At 46.5% G+C, this 16,184-nt stretch overlaps 1 protein-coding gene across 1 annotated transcript in view; it reads left to right on the top strand.

Annotated features, from left to right (window-relative positions):
• LOC134087921 (cadherin-4-like) overlaps positions 1-11,599 on the top strand; it is a 325,999-nt gene extending 314,400 nt beyond the window's left edge. The window contains exons 13-17 of the mRNA XM_062541767.1: positions 730-957; positions 1,826-2,059; positions 3,841-3,980; positions 4,899-5,063; positions 7,053-11,599. Coding sequence (XP_062397751.1) covers positions 730-957; positions 1,826-2,059; positions 3,841-3,980; positions 4,899-5,063; positions 7,053-7,259 — 974 coding nt within the window. The 3' untranslated portion in view covers positions 7,260-11,599. The remainder of the gene's footprint in view (positions 1-729; positions 958-1,825; positions 2,060-3,840; positions 3,981-4,898; positions 5,064-7,052) is intronic.
• The last annotated feature ends 4,585 nt before the right edge of the window (positions 11,600-16,184 follow it).

Genomic DNA, 16,184 nt, shown 5'->3' with positions numbered 1-16,184 from the left:
TCTTTCCACTCATTCCTTCTCTCTTGGTCATTCTCTCTCGGCTCTCTCTCTCTCGTTCTCTCGCTCTCCATTTCACAAACAAAGACGCACTCGCGCACTCACTCTGGCTCTCTTGTCAGACTGTTTGGAGGAGATCAGTGGGGCATTGTTCCACTCGAGCATTGTTTGAGAAGGGCAGCACGAGTCGTTATCGGCCTCCATATGGGCCGTTTAATGGAGACAGATGTCTGCGGCTGTTTGTTTAATTCCACGCTGACTGCTAATTGTATCAGCCATCGCCGGACAGCCGTTCGGTGTGTGTGACGGAGGGGGACAGTATAGCTGTGTGTGTGTGTGTGTGTGTGTGTGTGTGTGTGTGTGTGTGTGTCTGTGTGTGTGTGTGTGTGTGTGTGTGTGCGCGCGCGTGCACCACTGCTGTGTGACTCTGGTCCATCATGAGGACTGCTATCATTGTTTTTCTCATCCCCTCTTTTTCCCTCGTCTTCCTGAGTTGCTCTTTTATTTCCTGTCTCTTATGCTGCCTCTCTCTTGAACTGCATTTACATCCAACTTCGTCCAACTGTTAAACTTTCCTCCACTCCCTGCCTGTCTTGATTTTGTTATTTCTTGTTATTTTCTTCTTTTGCTATTTTTTTTTCATTTGTTTTCCTCACCTATGAATCACCCCCCAAATCATCAACAGATCTCCCTAAGTGCTCTCTTCAACCCATCTCTCTCTCCGCGTCCTAGGCTACCCTCCGCGGAGTGGTACGGGGACGCTGCAGATCTACCTGACGGACGTGAACGATAACCCACCTGCCGTGCTGCCACGTGAGGCCCAGATCTGCGAGCGGGGTCGCCACGGCAGCTTCGTCAATGTCACGGCGACCGATGCCGACGAGATGCCCAACGGCGGGCCCTTCAGCTTCGACCTGCACCCCAGCGCCCAGCGCAACTGGACCATCTCACGGCTCAACGGTGAGCAGAGCAGCATGCCCCCTCTCCTCTCCTCTCCTCTCCTCTCCTCTCCTCTCCTCTCCTCTCCTCTCTTCTCCTCTCCTCTCTTCTCCTCTCCTCTCCTCTCCTCTCCTCTCCTCTCCTCTCTCCTCCTCTCTTCTCCTCTCCTCTCCTCTCCTCTCCTCTCCTCTCCTCTTCTGTCCTCTTCTCTCCTCTCCTCTTCTGTCCTCTCCTCTCCTCTCCTCTCTTCTCCTCTCCTCTCCTCTCCTCTCTTCTCCTCTCCTCTCCTCTCCTCTCCTCTCCTCTCCTCTCCTCTTCTGTCCTCTCCTCTCCTCTTCTGTCCTCTCCTCAACCCTCCTCTCCCCTCCTCTTTCCTCCTCTCCTCTCCTCTCCCCTCCTCTCCTCTCTCCTCCTCTCCCCTCCTCTCTCCTCCTCTCCCCTCATCTCCTCTCCTCTCCTCCCCTCTCCCCTCCTCTCTCCTCCTCTCCCCTCATCTCCTCTCCTCTCCTCCTGTCCTCTCCCGTCCTGCTGATCAATGTGCCCTCCCCAAAACAAAGGACAAGCCCAGAGCCAGGGGAGAGTGTGGGAGGAAGAGACTGCACAAAACTTTTGGAAAAAAGACTTTCAAAGACAAATAAAGGCTCTTAGCTAAAGCAGTGCTGAAAATGACTTGAATTACAACAGAAAAGCAGCCAGTTTTGTTTTATTGGTTTGTTTTGCTGTAATGTTTTGATTCTCCCATTTGCAGCAGATTGTCTTTTTTATTTAATTAGTTGCATTATTGTATTTTTATGCATAGATATGCGCCACAGCATAGGTGTCATTTTGTTGTTGTGTGTGTGTGTGTGTGTGTGTGTGTGTGTGTGTGTGTGTGTGTGTGTGTGTTCAGCTGATCATGCCCGGATCAGCTTGAGAATCCAGTACCTGGAGTCGGGCGTGTACGAGGTGCCGGTTACGGTGATGGACTCGGGGAACCCCACGCTGACCAACCAGTCCAGCATCATGGTGAAGGTGTGCCCGTGCGACGAGAACGGAGACTGCTCCACCACCGGGGCCGTGGCGGCCGCTGGCCTGGGCACTGGAGCCATCATCGCCATCCTCATCTGCATCATCATACTGCTCAGTGAGTCACGCACACACACACACACACGCACACACACACACACACACACACACACACATGCACACACACACACACACACACACACACACACACACACACACACACACACACACACACACACATATGCATCACATTATATATTAATGCATTTGCCCTCCTACACACTACTGCAGGCACTGATGCACACACACACACACACAAATACATATTGCATATAAGTCTATACATCTACTTGGATAACTCTTCACACAAGGCCATAACATGCTCTCAGGTATTCATATAAATGATCACCTCCAGCGCCTACAGTGGCCATCCCATATCCAAACACTAGACACCCACAGGGCTCCCCTGTATACAGACACACTACACACTCCTCACTCACACACACACACACACACACACACACACACACACACGCACACACACACACACACACACACACACACACACACACTCCCTAGCCCTCAGCCCGTGGCTCCCATCAGTAACGCACGGCACACTTTCATCTTGGTGGATTTTGAAGGGGAGAAGTGTTCAATGGAGGAGCTGTTGACTTCTGATAGGTATCCAGTAAGAGGGTCTCAAAGTGATTAATGGAAGGGTTTTAGGCAGGAGCGTCGCTGTGGTCGGAATACAAATTTCGCCTCGGCCAGTCTATTAGAGAATTAGAGAGAGAGAGAGAAAAGAGAGAAGGGAGAGAAAATGAAAAGAGAAATAACACAGTCTCCACAAATGGCAGGTAGATAGTCTACGGTGTGCATGAATGGGTGGGGGGGGGGGGAGGGGGTTGATTCCCTCCCAAACGCTGGTTATAAATATCCACTTCTTTCAAGTTCCTGTGTCCAATGCACCCTACAAACAGGAAGCACAGCTCATGAGACAAGCTGCCTTTTGTGTGTAGTGTGTACCCCAGTAAAACACCCCCCAACCACCACCACCACCACCCCCACCCCCACCCCCTTCCAGCTGCCTTGTCTTTCCTGCGAGTACAACCACTACATAATTCATACACAATCATGAGCTCGAATAGGAATAGACACAGTTGCCCTCTCGGTTACTTTTGCCCCGCAGCTATTTTGTTTCCTTAACAAATGACTTCCAACGCTCATATCGCCTTATGCTAGCATGTAATATTAACCGCCAGATCCAGATGGCGAGAAGGGAATGTTGTTTTTGTAGCGCTGATGGTGAGAAGGTCGTATCAAGCCGGAGTTGAAGCGGTATTAAAGATTTAGCCGCCCTTGAGCAGAACTGCTGAAGAAGGATTCTGTGCCTGTGGAGCGGCTTGTAAGACACAGCATACAATAGCAGCAAACGTCAGCCTGTTGTTTAGGACAACTGACATGTGTTGGCAGGTCTTTCGTGTTTGCAGTGTTTTTCAACTGGGCATGGGGTGGGGAAGGTTGCGGGGTTTTAGTAGGGGTTGTTATGTGGTGGGCTGCTATATGTGCAAAGTCCTGAGGTGTTTATTTATAGAAGATGGTAGATGGTAGTGCATATGTTATGCGGTAGATGCGCATTTTGTACAGGGTGGTTGAAGGTGTACCGACATCTTCTGTTTTGTGGGTGATACAGTACATGCCCATAGGGTTGTGGAGGATACAAAAGGTTAGGAAAGTGCACACTGTCCAATGCAAGTAGTTGGGAAATGTACAGAAAGAAAGTGCAAGGGTTTACATGAGCTAGTGCTGATCTGCTGTGTGTGTGTGTGTGTGTGTGTGTGTGTGTGTGTGTGTGTGTGTGTGTGTGTGTGTGTGTGTGTGTGTGTGTGTTCCCTGCAGGCATGGTGCTGCTGTTTGTGGTGTGGATGAAGAGGAGGGAGAAGGAGCGGCAGACGAAGCAGCTGCTCATCGACCCCGAGGACGACGTGCGGGACAACATCCTCAAGTACGACGAGGAGGGGGGCGGAGAGGAGGACCAGGTGAGGAGAGTTCAGCACCACAAACACCGCGCCTGAACACACACTTACGCACACACGCATACACACACACACAGACAGACAGACAGACAGACAGACAGACAGACAGACAGACAGACAGACACAGACACAGACACAGACACAGACACAGACACAGACACAGACACAGACACAGACATGCAAATCCACACAAACACACACACTGTAACACATACACATACACAGATGTCACTCACTCACATACTGTACACAAACACACACACACACACACACACACACACACACACACACCATCTCACACATACACATGCAGACCCATTCAATCCAACTGAATCAGAGAAGCGTACAGAAGTGCACATGTAGAGCTGAGGCCAGTAGGTAGGTGGTGACACTGGCCCACATAGAAACTTCACCTCCTGTCTTGGCCATGACTTTGGATTTATGGTTGGTGCACCCAATACCTCAGCATTCATCCTTTACAAGCATAGACAGACCCAGACAGTACATTGGCTTTTTGGTTATCTAACCAGTCTACAAACATTGTCTTAGATCTTTTTGGTTACCTAACCTGTCTACAAACATTGTTTTAGATCTTTTTGGTTACCTAACCTGTCTACAAACATTGTTTGAGATCTTTTTGGTTACCTAAGTAGTCTAAATAATGCAACATCTTAAGCTTAATGCTACCCCAAATACTAACCATCTTCCCCTGCACATACATACAGTATACATGTTTGTGCTCTGATGGCCTAGAACAGTCTACCTGTGGTGTCTGAAGTAGTAGACGCTCCTTCTTTTCACTTCAGTAGCCTCTCGTCTGTTACTGTGTCTCCCATGGCAACCCCCCTGACCTTTGACCCCCTGTAACCCCCTGAGCTCTAGTGGGTGTGGCTCTAGCAACATTGTGTACTACATCTGCAGGACTATGACCTGAGCCAGTTGCAGCAGCCGGAGTCCCTGGAGCACATCATGAGCAAGCCCAGCGGGGTGCGGAGGGTGGACGAGAGGCCGGTCATCCCCGAGTCGCAGTACCCCATCCGGCCCATCCTGCCCCACCCCGGGGACATCGGAGACTTCATCAACGAGGTGAGCACGTGCAGACACACACACACACACACGGGCACACATGCACACACACGCACATGCACACACACACACACACACACACACACACAAACACAAACACATGCACACACGCGGACACAACACACACACACACACACACACACATACACACACACACACACACGCGCGCGTTCAAGGGGATGTTCTTCACACTGCTGGAGCCTGGACTGTGGTGACACATTCCCCCCAGTACCTGTTCAGGGCGCTTCTGGCAGAGTGTGATGTAGATGAACATTCCAGAAATGAAAATGCAAAGCAGTCAGCCTGTCCCTTTTTTTTAGATACATTTAGATATTTTTGCCTCCTCACATTGCTTCAGGAACGGAGGATTGTGATTTGATAGACTGTTTGAATATTAACATTTTCACGAAACAGCAGCCAAATCACAGACTGAGAGAGATAGAGAGCGAGATAGATAGATAGAGAGAGAGAGTAAATGAAAGATTCTCAGTTTGATCTCAGTAGCTAAACATGGAGCTGCATGCAGCTTTTGAAGCATGTGATCCTCCTGCTTCTCTTCTGGGTGGACTGATGGACTGGTGCTTCTCATTGTTTTCGCCCCATCATTCTTTTTGTCGATCGGTGAGGATCGAGGCCGGAGGAGCAAGGGAGGACGTATAAAAGCCCAAATGAGAGGCACCCACACTTGTTCTTTGTCAGTGCCACTCTTGTACCAGCTCTGGACCCTGCACATGCTGTCCAGCTAGCTGCCTGCCCCAAAAACACACCATGGGCCTTGGGACTCCACCTCCACCTCCACCTCCCCCCCTCAGCCCAGCCCAGCCCAGCCCAGCCCAGCCCAGCCCCATCAGTCCTCTCCCCGGCCGGCCGTGTTCTTGTAATTGGCCTGTGTACACAAGCGGGCAGAGGGGAGCGGGTGTAGTCTACACCGGCAGCAGCGGATTCCTTTTGTCCTGTTTATTTCCTCATCTTCGGGGAGACGTTATGGTGATGAATAGCACACCGTCTCCGGCCTGCTCGGAATGCACGGCCTGCCCGGGAGCAAGCTGGCAGGGCTGCCGAGTGGAATACCGAAGGAGGATTTTTCCCTGTCTTTGTTAGGCATAATAATTTGCCAGACCATTAATATCATAAACGTTTGGTTCTTGAAATGCTTGTCTTGCAATGGTGTGTTGTATATTAATATATTATTCAAGAGGTAGCCATAATGAAATGTGGACTAAATATAGGTGATAACAATTACAGCATCAGTAGCATGAATGTTTGAGATCTAAACCATCTCAAATGTGGGGGCATAGTGTCGTTAACATTCCTTTTTGATGAGCTTCAGTCACGTTTGGCCCTTTGAAACTGCCTGGATCAGTTTCTGAAGTTTTAATTATTTGCTTGCATTTCACACATCCCAAACATAGCTTAGATCAGCTTAGTTGAAGCGCAGGGATTTGACTAAATGGACAAGAGGAGTTTGCGGACAAGGCTCTGTAGTTTTGCAATAAACAAGACAGGCCAGACAGACGTGCCAATACTGCTTAGTGTTTAAATGAACAAGACACACGTGGGGGGACATGGTATTCGATAGCGCGCAAATAGAAAGCACGCACACACACACACACACACACACACACACACACACACACACACACACACACAAGCACACACATGTACACACACAAACACACACATGCACACACACATGCACACACATACACACACACACACACACACACACACACACACACACACACACACACTCACACACACACACACACACACACACACTCTCACACACATACACACACATGCACAACACAACACAAACGCAGACACACAATTTCTTTTCCTTTTGAATCACCATATTTTAAAAGCAGTGGTCAGTCACTGTCTCGCTGCCCTTCTGAGAACCCCTGCCGTCCACCCCCCGCGGCGCAGGGCCCCTTTTAAGCCGCGCCGGCCAGGCTAACCCCCTCCTGTGCCTGTTCTCTCCTCCAGGGCCTGAGGGCGGCGGATAACGACCCCACGGCTCCGCCGTACGACTCGCTGCTGGTGTTCGACTACGAGGGCAGCGGCTCCACCGCCGGCTCGGTCAGCTCGCTCAACTCCTCCAGCACCGGCGACCAGGACTACGACTACCTCAACGACTGGGGCCCGCGCTTCAAGAAGCTGGCCGACATGTACGGCGGAGGGAACGACGACTAAGAGCGCCCTCTTGACTCCCGACGCCAACACACCCCGGCCCAAAAATGAAAGATGGAGGTTCCCACACCCCCACCAACCACCCGACCCCCATGCCAACTGGCCAAGCTCTCCAATCACAGAGCAGGACTCTCTTAACAGCCACACCCACAACCCACAAAACAACCAACCGATTCAAACCAACATTTTCTGTCACATGTCACATCATGAAACAGACAAGGACTTGACAGCGAGGCAGCTTTGTGTACTATCCTCTGCTGACAGTCTTTGAAAAACAAACAAAAAAAAGACAAAAGAACATTGTGTTGTGGTTTTTATCCTCTCCTTTCTTTTGTATTCTGATTTTGACTATTATTTTTTCTCTCTCTCTCTCTCTTCGATGAAGGTATATGTTAACAGTATTTTACTCATTTGAGTTAAGTAAGTGCAAGCTTTTTTTTTAAGATGTGTAATACCAGTCGCTCCATAGTCTCTGCCCAGCTGCCCTTACCTGGCACACATCCCTTGACCGTCTCTCCTCATTCGTCCTGCAGTCCTCCACCGATGGCCAGGTCGAGTTGCATTCTGCTCGAGGAGACCGAAAAGATACAAAAAAAAAAAAAAAAAAAGAAGAAGAAAAAAAACCCTCCCACAGCATTCTCACGTGAGAAAGAGAGTGTATGAAAGGGAAAGAGTTGCTATCTCACTTAACTTGAATTCTTCTGAAGAGAGAAGCACTGTTGTTTAAGAAGTGCCTTCACTGGTGCATTTCTTTCTTTCTTCGTTTCTTCCTTACTTACTTACTTACTTGCTTTATTTGTTTTGTTTTGTAATTTGTTTGTTTGGGTTTTTTTTTCCGCTGTTTGGAACTTCGTCAATCTCAGGATTGGTTGGCCACACGGATGGCTGGCGTGTCCCTCCTCTGACAAGCCCAGTCTGATGCCCCATCCCACCTCTGGCCCAGTGCAGGAGCCTCATCGGCTGTCTGGCTATTGAGTTGAGATTTGGCCTTGTGGATTGTAGGGTTATACCAGTTAGTCTAGACAGAATCATGTTGTCAAGTGCTTCATGTAAAGTTGTTTCCTTTTTTTATCGCGTGCTTTAAATGAAATAGAGGGATTAGTTAGGAGAGGACATGGGAGAAAAAGCGATTTGTTTGTTTTTTTCTCGTCCAAACGCTGAGATGGGAGTGTGCCAAGTGTGAGAGCCTATACTGTACGTTGGCACAGCAGAGACGTGCATTCCTAATCAGACTATGTGTAAATCCTTTAATCAAACTGTGCGTGGAAATTCAATGATTGTTGATTGTATTGATACGTAAACGTGCAGAAACAAGCTGTAGCTTGGATGGCTGTTCAAATCTTGGATGTCCACCTGTGTGTGTGTGTGTGTGTGTGTGTGTGCGTGTGTGGGTGTGTGCGTGTGTGTGTGGGTGTGTTTGCTGTGTTTGATCCCCCGCTGAAAGCAGGACACTTTAGGGCAGCAAATGTGTGTGTGTGCGTGTGTGCATGTGTGTGTGTGTGTGTGTGTGTGTGTGTGTGTGTATACTGTACTGACTTTGTCAATTTGTTGTGAAGGATTGGAATTGGTATTGGGCGAAGCCCAAGGGGACAGTGGCTATCGTGATTAAACCTCTCTTTTCAGAGGTGACATGATTGGTGTGTGCGGAACGGAACGGGTGGCAGGGGAATGCATGATGTTTCTCCCCAACACTCTCAACGTGTTACTCTAGTGCGTAGGGTTGATTATTTGAATTGATGAAACCAATATATATAAACTGTAAAAAGTCCAAACGATGTACAAAAAAAAGGGAAGGGAAAAGATCCTATTTTTGAAGTGTTTAGGAAACCTTAAGCAGTTGGTGCTCTAGTTGATGTTTTTTTTTCTCTCTCTTTCTTTCTTTCCTTTGCTGTTGAGAGGGTTACAGAGCACCACACCCAAAGTACTCAAAGGTCTCTGAGCCTCGACTTCTCTACCCCTTTAGAACCTGCCTCCGCAGGGGGCTCCTCTCAATGATTTGCCCCCCACTGCGGTTCACACAGACGATTGACGACTCCTTTTCAAAATCATATCTTTCTTAAGTCACAGTGAGCCAGTGAGATCGCAGTATGACAGTGAAGCTGCCTGGATTACACGTTTCCAGTGTCATTAACCCTGAAAGCTACTCGTTATTCCAATACTTTTTGGGGAATGTGGTCGTTTTAGTCTTTTTCTAATTGTCAGTGGTTCGTGTGATGACAGCTGTGCTCTCAAGGGATAAAAAAAAACTTCCACACAACTCTGCCAGTGAAATACTCATTGTAATTCTCATAAGGCCGACCCACCAGTCTCCAAATAGACGAGGCAGCAAGTGCAAAGTAGATCCTTTGTATGCTGTAACGATTAGATATGCAAACTTTTGCCTTTACCGTTTTTAAAAAATCTCAGCTTCCCCCTCCGGCCCACAGTGTTCAGCACCCTGCTCCCTGAGCCATTCCCCTAGTGAAACATGGTGACGCTGTGGGACTGCAACAGGAGTTCTCTCCACAAGCCATTACGGTGGAAGCCCTGGGAATAAGCAGGAACAGGCTCCAGGGGGAAGCCACCTCTTGTCGGACCTTTCCCAGTCTTCGGTCACAACATCCATGTGTCAGAGCCACTATTTGAATGTGATGCAATCTGTCAGCACGCACTGATATGAGCTGATTAGACACACCTGTGAGGTGTGGGAGAGAGGGCCTGGCAGTCCAGACTGGCCGATGACACATTGTGTTGCCACACATTAGCTCGACCCATCTCTCCCTTTGGGCGCTGCCGCCCATGTAACTGTGGTTCACATTTCAAGGACAGTATGCCTTATCGATTCCCAAGGCAGGGGAGGGATAGCACAGGATTTTTGTCATTTGTGCCGTGAAGTGGTCTAGTCTTTCTCCTGCCTTTCCCCCCGACTCTCTGTCCGTCGTATCGTAGTTAGCAGCCTTCAGGGTCCAGGCTAGTGCCAGTGACCGGTCTCGTTTGTCAGTGGTCAACATGGCTGATGGTGTTTCCTCCAACAGAACAAAGGACCAAGTCTAACCAACTAAAGGTACTTCAGCCTCTTACACCTTCCATCTTCAGACAGCCATCGGGCTGGTGCCGTCAGGTCGTGGTGGCCACGTACTTGGTGAGACCACGCTGTAACTTAGACCCTACTAAAGTACGGAACCATCCGGAACCGTGCGACCCGACGCTTCCCAAACCAACCCCATCCCCCCAGTAACCACACCACAACCCCCATCACAACAAATGCCTTGCGTTAGCCAATGAGCAGGAAGCCGTGGTAGTTAGTTCAAGGTGAGCTTTATGTTCAGTGCAGTGCAGTGCAGTAGCTGTGCCGTTCTGGAGATGCCTCTGCACACTCACAGTTCCCTGCAGGGGATGTGGCTTTATCATATGTGTTCATGTCTCATTGCTTCTGTTTCGCTTTGGCATAGCAAGCCTGAGGGCACACATACACACACACACACACACACACACACACCCACACACACATACACTCTCTCTGAAACAGCCACTGCATTTTTTTATTTGTATGTCACAAACAGTTGAAATAAATGTAACTGATGTATATAAACTTATTTCTTTATCTGTTTTGTTTCGATTTCTTTTGTACCGCTACACAAGTTTTTAACCATCATTCTGTATGAACTTAGCTGATTTTGTATATTCTCTTAGATTTATTTTTTATATGTATTTCACTTCTTGTTTTGCTTTTTTTTGTTTGATCGCAGTGTTTTCGGTTATTTCATGTTGTTTTTCTGTGAAGAATAGCAAGCTTCAACACAGTCAAGAAAGCCATTTGAGTTTATAGTAAACTCCAAGGAATTCTAAGCCTATGGCCAACCCATCTAACCACTGTTTGTCGTTGAAAACATAGTTGTTGTATGCCATTCTTTTCCCCAAAAACACACACTCCAAAACACATTCATGCACACCCAGACAGAAACGCTGGGTCTAAAACCCTGTCTGCATCCAAAATCCATCATGCCGCGGTGCTATCCAGACAGCTCAATCCCCCGCCGCCTAGGTTCGCCTCGTTGGTCTATAGCCTACCTGGTGCCTCGTCAGATCCCCTCAGTCCGCTGTCTGGGAAACAGGAGGCAGAGCTGCCAGGCCCCGCGGGCCCTTAACGGATGAGGGGAGAAAGGCCAAGCGCTCGGCGCGACACCCCAAAAATAAACACCTGTCTCCCACCTAGCCGCCCATTTTTTGTTTTTTTTCTACATTTGCGTTCGCCGTATCTAAAAATGAGTTGTTCGCTTTCAGCAGCAGCCATTGCTTACGGATCAGTCCGTAGGCTGCAGGCAGAGCGCAAGTATGCGGTGAGAGAGATAGAGACAGAGAGAAGGGGAATAGAGAGAGAAGGGGGAGAGAGCGAAAGAAGGGGGATAGAGAGAGAAGGGAGAGAGGGAGAGAGAGGGCAGTAGAGGGAGAGAGAAAGGACAAGACTAAGCCATACACAAGGTGCTCACATCAGCAGGTATACCTCCAGCTGGATGATGAAGGGTTGAAACAAGTAAGACATGGTGCCATCACGGGAGGGTGAGCATGGGGGAGAAGATCATGGATTGACAGATTTTTCTCCACATATTTATTATTATTTTTTTATTTATTGACAAGTGGGAAAAAAACAAACAGATTGTTTCTGTATATTGTGGAAGTGGCCTGTTGACTGCAGGTTGTCAGCGGGGCTAAGCAGTGTGAATCTGGGTGCATTGGGGATCCGTGCATCTGTCTGGAAGATTTCTCACCGTGCAATTTTGTTTTTTGTAGTAGTGTGCATTGATTATCTTGAGTGTGTGTTTGTGTGGCAGCACATTAGTGTGTATGTGTGTGTGTATGTGGGGGTCTGCACACTTTGGTTTGAAGTGGCTGTAAGTTGTTTGGCTTGTTTAACAGTGCCCTCTAGTGTAGTGAGAGAGAATTGGAGTCAGCCGCGCCACTGTGTGCATCACAAACTTCACAGCTGATTCCATTACATGGGAGTGAATTGTGTTTTGTGTCTTCTCCCAGTCATTTTGAAGCCTACGGTACGTGATGAAGATTCCGAGCAACAGAGTTAACTGGCCTGAATAATCAAAATTGGAATGAAATTTGAAAAAGAGCTGAACCACATACAAATGAAGATTGAATTTTGCCAGAGACCAGTCAATCAGGATTTGTTGTGGCAAAAGATCCATAATTCACCTTATTATTTAAAAGTGAAGCCATGTAACAAATATGATAAGGCCATAATGTCAGTGTCAGTTTGAACTGTTCTACAGACACTGCAGAAAAAGCAGGAGAAGCTGTGTTGGTTGATGAAGTCAGTGTTGCTGCTACACCACTTTCAGAACACTGAACTCAACCACACAGCACTTCTAATCCTCACCCTTAACCCAGCTAAGTAGGCCTTGCTAAATTGCGACACAGCCCCAAAATCGGAGTGAAGTTGTCGGAGGAGGAGGAAGCGATTCACTCCAGCGTAATGGAAACAAGCTATAAGAGGAGCCGGCCACCGGAAAGTAGGGCAAAGTGAGTTTCTGGCAGGCCTCACATCTCGGGACCTCACACATACCCACGGAGCGTGCGGCATACTAAACCGTGACATCAGACAGGGTTGGCGCTCGTGCTGGGAGCAGACAAAACTCAGTCTTAATTGGAGACGCCCTATGTTACTCACATTTGTGTGTACATAATGTAGTAATTGCTTGAAGCTAAATGGCTAAACAAGTTAGGCGAAATATATATGTACAATTGGAGCTTTTTTTGCATGTGTCTTTTTATAACAGACAAAGTAATTATATAACAACTATCATACAGAACATTTTAAAAACGTGTAGCAGCCCGCATGACCGAGGTTGTTTCCAGAGAACGCTTCTGGACTGTACTATACTCACATCGATTCAAGAGGATAAATAAAACATCTAAAACAAAAATAGAAAAAATACACAATCATTGCACAGTTATGAAGTTAAAAATGACTTTTTGTAAACTGTCAACAGCACAAATATTTTGTATTGTTGTTTGTACCATTTTGTACCAAAAAGAGAAAAAAAACGCATAAGAAAAAAAAAGGGAAAAGTTTCTTGTTTTAAGCGTGTGTTTCTAGTGCCACTGCAATCTTGGTTTCCAAATCCAGTTGAGTATGTACGCAGCCTTGCAGATCAATGGTGTAAAATAGACGCTGGGCTGGCCCTTCCCCTGCCAGTGTCCCTGTGTTATATAAATAAAGTTTCCCCTCATTTTAAATACCTTGGCCTTTGTGTGCTTTTTTTTGCACTTTTACCAGAGATCATGATATTCATTCAGTAGTATTAGTAGTATGAAGTAGGAATACGTCACTTCATTCCACAGAAAGTAGATGGTGAAGTTATTTTCACACATTATATGTTTTATGTATTTCACTTTGGTCATATTTTTAAAAGTTAAGGTAATTCTGCGATCTCTGTAAATAAATACATTCTAATAGTTGTTGGGTTTTTTGTCTCTTAGTTTATCACCAGGAGACATAGTTACTGTATTTTACACTTACTGCATACTGCATGAGTGACAAGCATACTTCTTGAATTGAAAATAAACAATTTACTGCAGTATGCTGTCAGATGTGTTTATGCATTTATGTACAATCAATTTTCTATGATTATATTGTGACTTCATTACAAGGAATTAAATTCCCAAATATAAAGTGACTACTCTTGAGGTAAGTGGCAGCATTCAGTACCAGTGTAGTAGGAAGTATTACAACAAAATGGCGGCTAACCAGTGGTGAGAACTCACCATCGTACTCATCATTTCCGGAGATAGAATGCTATGATGAAACCAATACAGTACTCGACTCCACACTGCTCTTGTTCACCCAGCAGACAATATCGTATGCTGTAGTTCTTTAGTTCTTTATCCTGGAACAATCAATCATGTGACTTGTTAACCGCATTTGATCATGATCTCAAAAGGATCCCGCATACTGGGTAGCGAACACCCGCTTGCCATAGCACATGAGCAAATGCCAAGATAACGGGATTACAAGAATCAATCTCCTTCTGTTCAGGCATCGGGGAACTTACCTGTGGAGGGGAGGGGGGTGAAAGATCTTTGAGGATGGCCTGAGTCTGAACACTGTCAATGTCAGTGTGTACTCTGCCAATCACTGTAGTATACCTGAGAGGCCTTGGCAATCTGGCAACAGCTATTTCCTAGGACGTTTGAATAGCTAGTTCCCATTTTCATGCGTTATAATGCAAGTGCACATTGTCGTTAATTAATTCATTCCACCTATGTAAGATTGTGTAGAAATAGATTAAGTAAAAATGTATTTGTACAGCAGCTCTCCTCAGACTAAAGTCATTCATATTTTTGCAAGAACATAGTGCAGCATTGAATGAAGATTGAAAAAAGCATTGCATGGTAGGAATATACAATGCACAATTAAGTGCATGCAGTTTATCAACATGTCTAAGCAGATACTGTCTTTATGCCTTCCTGGACAGACAGCTGGAGTACAGCAACCTCAGAAGCTCTATCACCACAGGGATGTGAGACGGGATATTTGGTTTGTTTGACCCAAGAGAGCCGGCTGATGATATACAGTATATGCAAGGGCCTGGCTGTGCAATTTTCAGTGAGAGTAAGAGTGAGAATTTGCATATGAGTACGAGCAAGAGTCTATAATGCGAGACTGCCGATTTCACCTGCTAAGTCTTGCAGCAGCATTATACGAATTGCCTGCAGATGACCGAGGGCATATTCACTATGAGAGGAGAAAAGAACATGCAATGGTCTGGTGGTCACGAGGTTCTGAAGCAACAATCAAAACCACCATCTTATCAGCATTGAGCTGTCTGAAAATGCTCTGCCCTCTGGTCTCTGATAGTGTCCAGACTGTCTAGGAGGCCAGATAAGCCTTGAATGAAACATGACTTGGATATCATCAGCACACACATCATGTCCACCATGTTCTTTTGTGGTTTTAAAATTGAATTAATTCGAAATCTTCATTGATGAGACGATCACCCTTTATGATTAATGCATTTAGATGAAGAAAATGAAAACCAATGCCATTTGGGGTAGGTGGGGCCCGGGTTCAGCTCTGAGTATTTCAAGTAAATTCCACATGAACAAATAGTGGTTCAGACTTTGTATTAGGTCAGAGAGTCTTAAGGAAATGATACGTGACCTAAAAGCAGTAGAGAGTGGCGGAAGATCAAAGAAAACGACTCAAGCAGGTAAAACACATTTAATTTGGATAAGGAGAACATGACGTGGCAAGAGTTTGGATCTCGCTCGATTTATCTCCAAGCAGCACGTACCTGCCTCAAGACCTGGCAGACAATGTTCCCTCCGTTCTCAATAAAAAAGGCATCATCTGCCGCATTGATTCTACAGACTGTCTGCCAGGTCTGTCTACACAAACAAATCATTAGTCAATCAAAACATCTGTCTGCCCTTTCAGCAAGGAGTGTGGTGACTTTCGGTAACCACTGAAGCAAGACCAACAATACACTCTCTCCTCAATTATTTAAACCTTTCTTCGCCATGAAACACATGGTCTGCTTTCTTTAATTATGATGAATCAATAAGGCGTTGGATGAATTATTCCACAGAGACACAAAATCCATAACACTCTTCAAGTTTGAAACATAAGCCTAATGTCATACATACACACACACACACACACATGCATCCATGTATGCATCAATCATATATTCATCAGTGATGGAGCCATTTTCCTCACATTTTCTATAGGAGATGAAATGTGTGATATTGAATAACTCCCCTCATTAATATTGCTTAGTATCTTCATGGACAAACATACGGCACAAACATGGGGCAAATGTTGCTGAGACCATGCATCGAGTAAAGATGAAAAAAAGAAAACATTCAAAGGATTTCTAGAATTTGCATCATTTTAATATACATACGTAGTATGTTCACTATATTGCAGCAGTAGCA

This window comes from Sardina pilchardus, chromosome 7 (assembly GCF_963854185.1).
Source record: "Sardina pilchardus chromosome 7, fSarPil1.1, whole genome shotgun sequence".
Taxonomy (NCBI): Eukaryota; Metazoa; Chordata; class Actinopteri; order Clupeiformes; family Clupeidae; genus Sardina; species Sardina pilchardus.
This window is presented reverse-complemented; position numbering and strand designations above follow the sequence as displayed.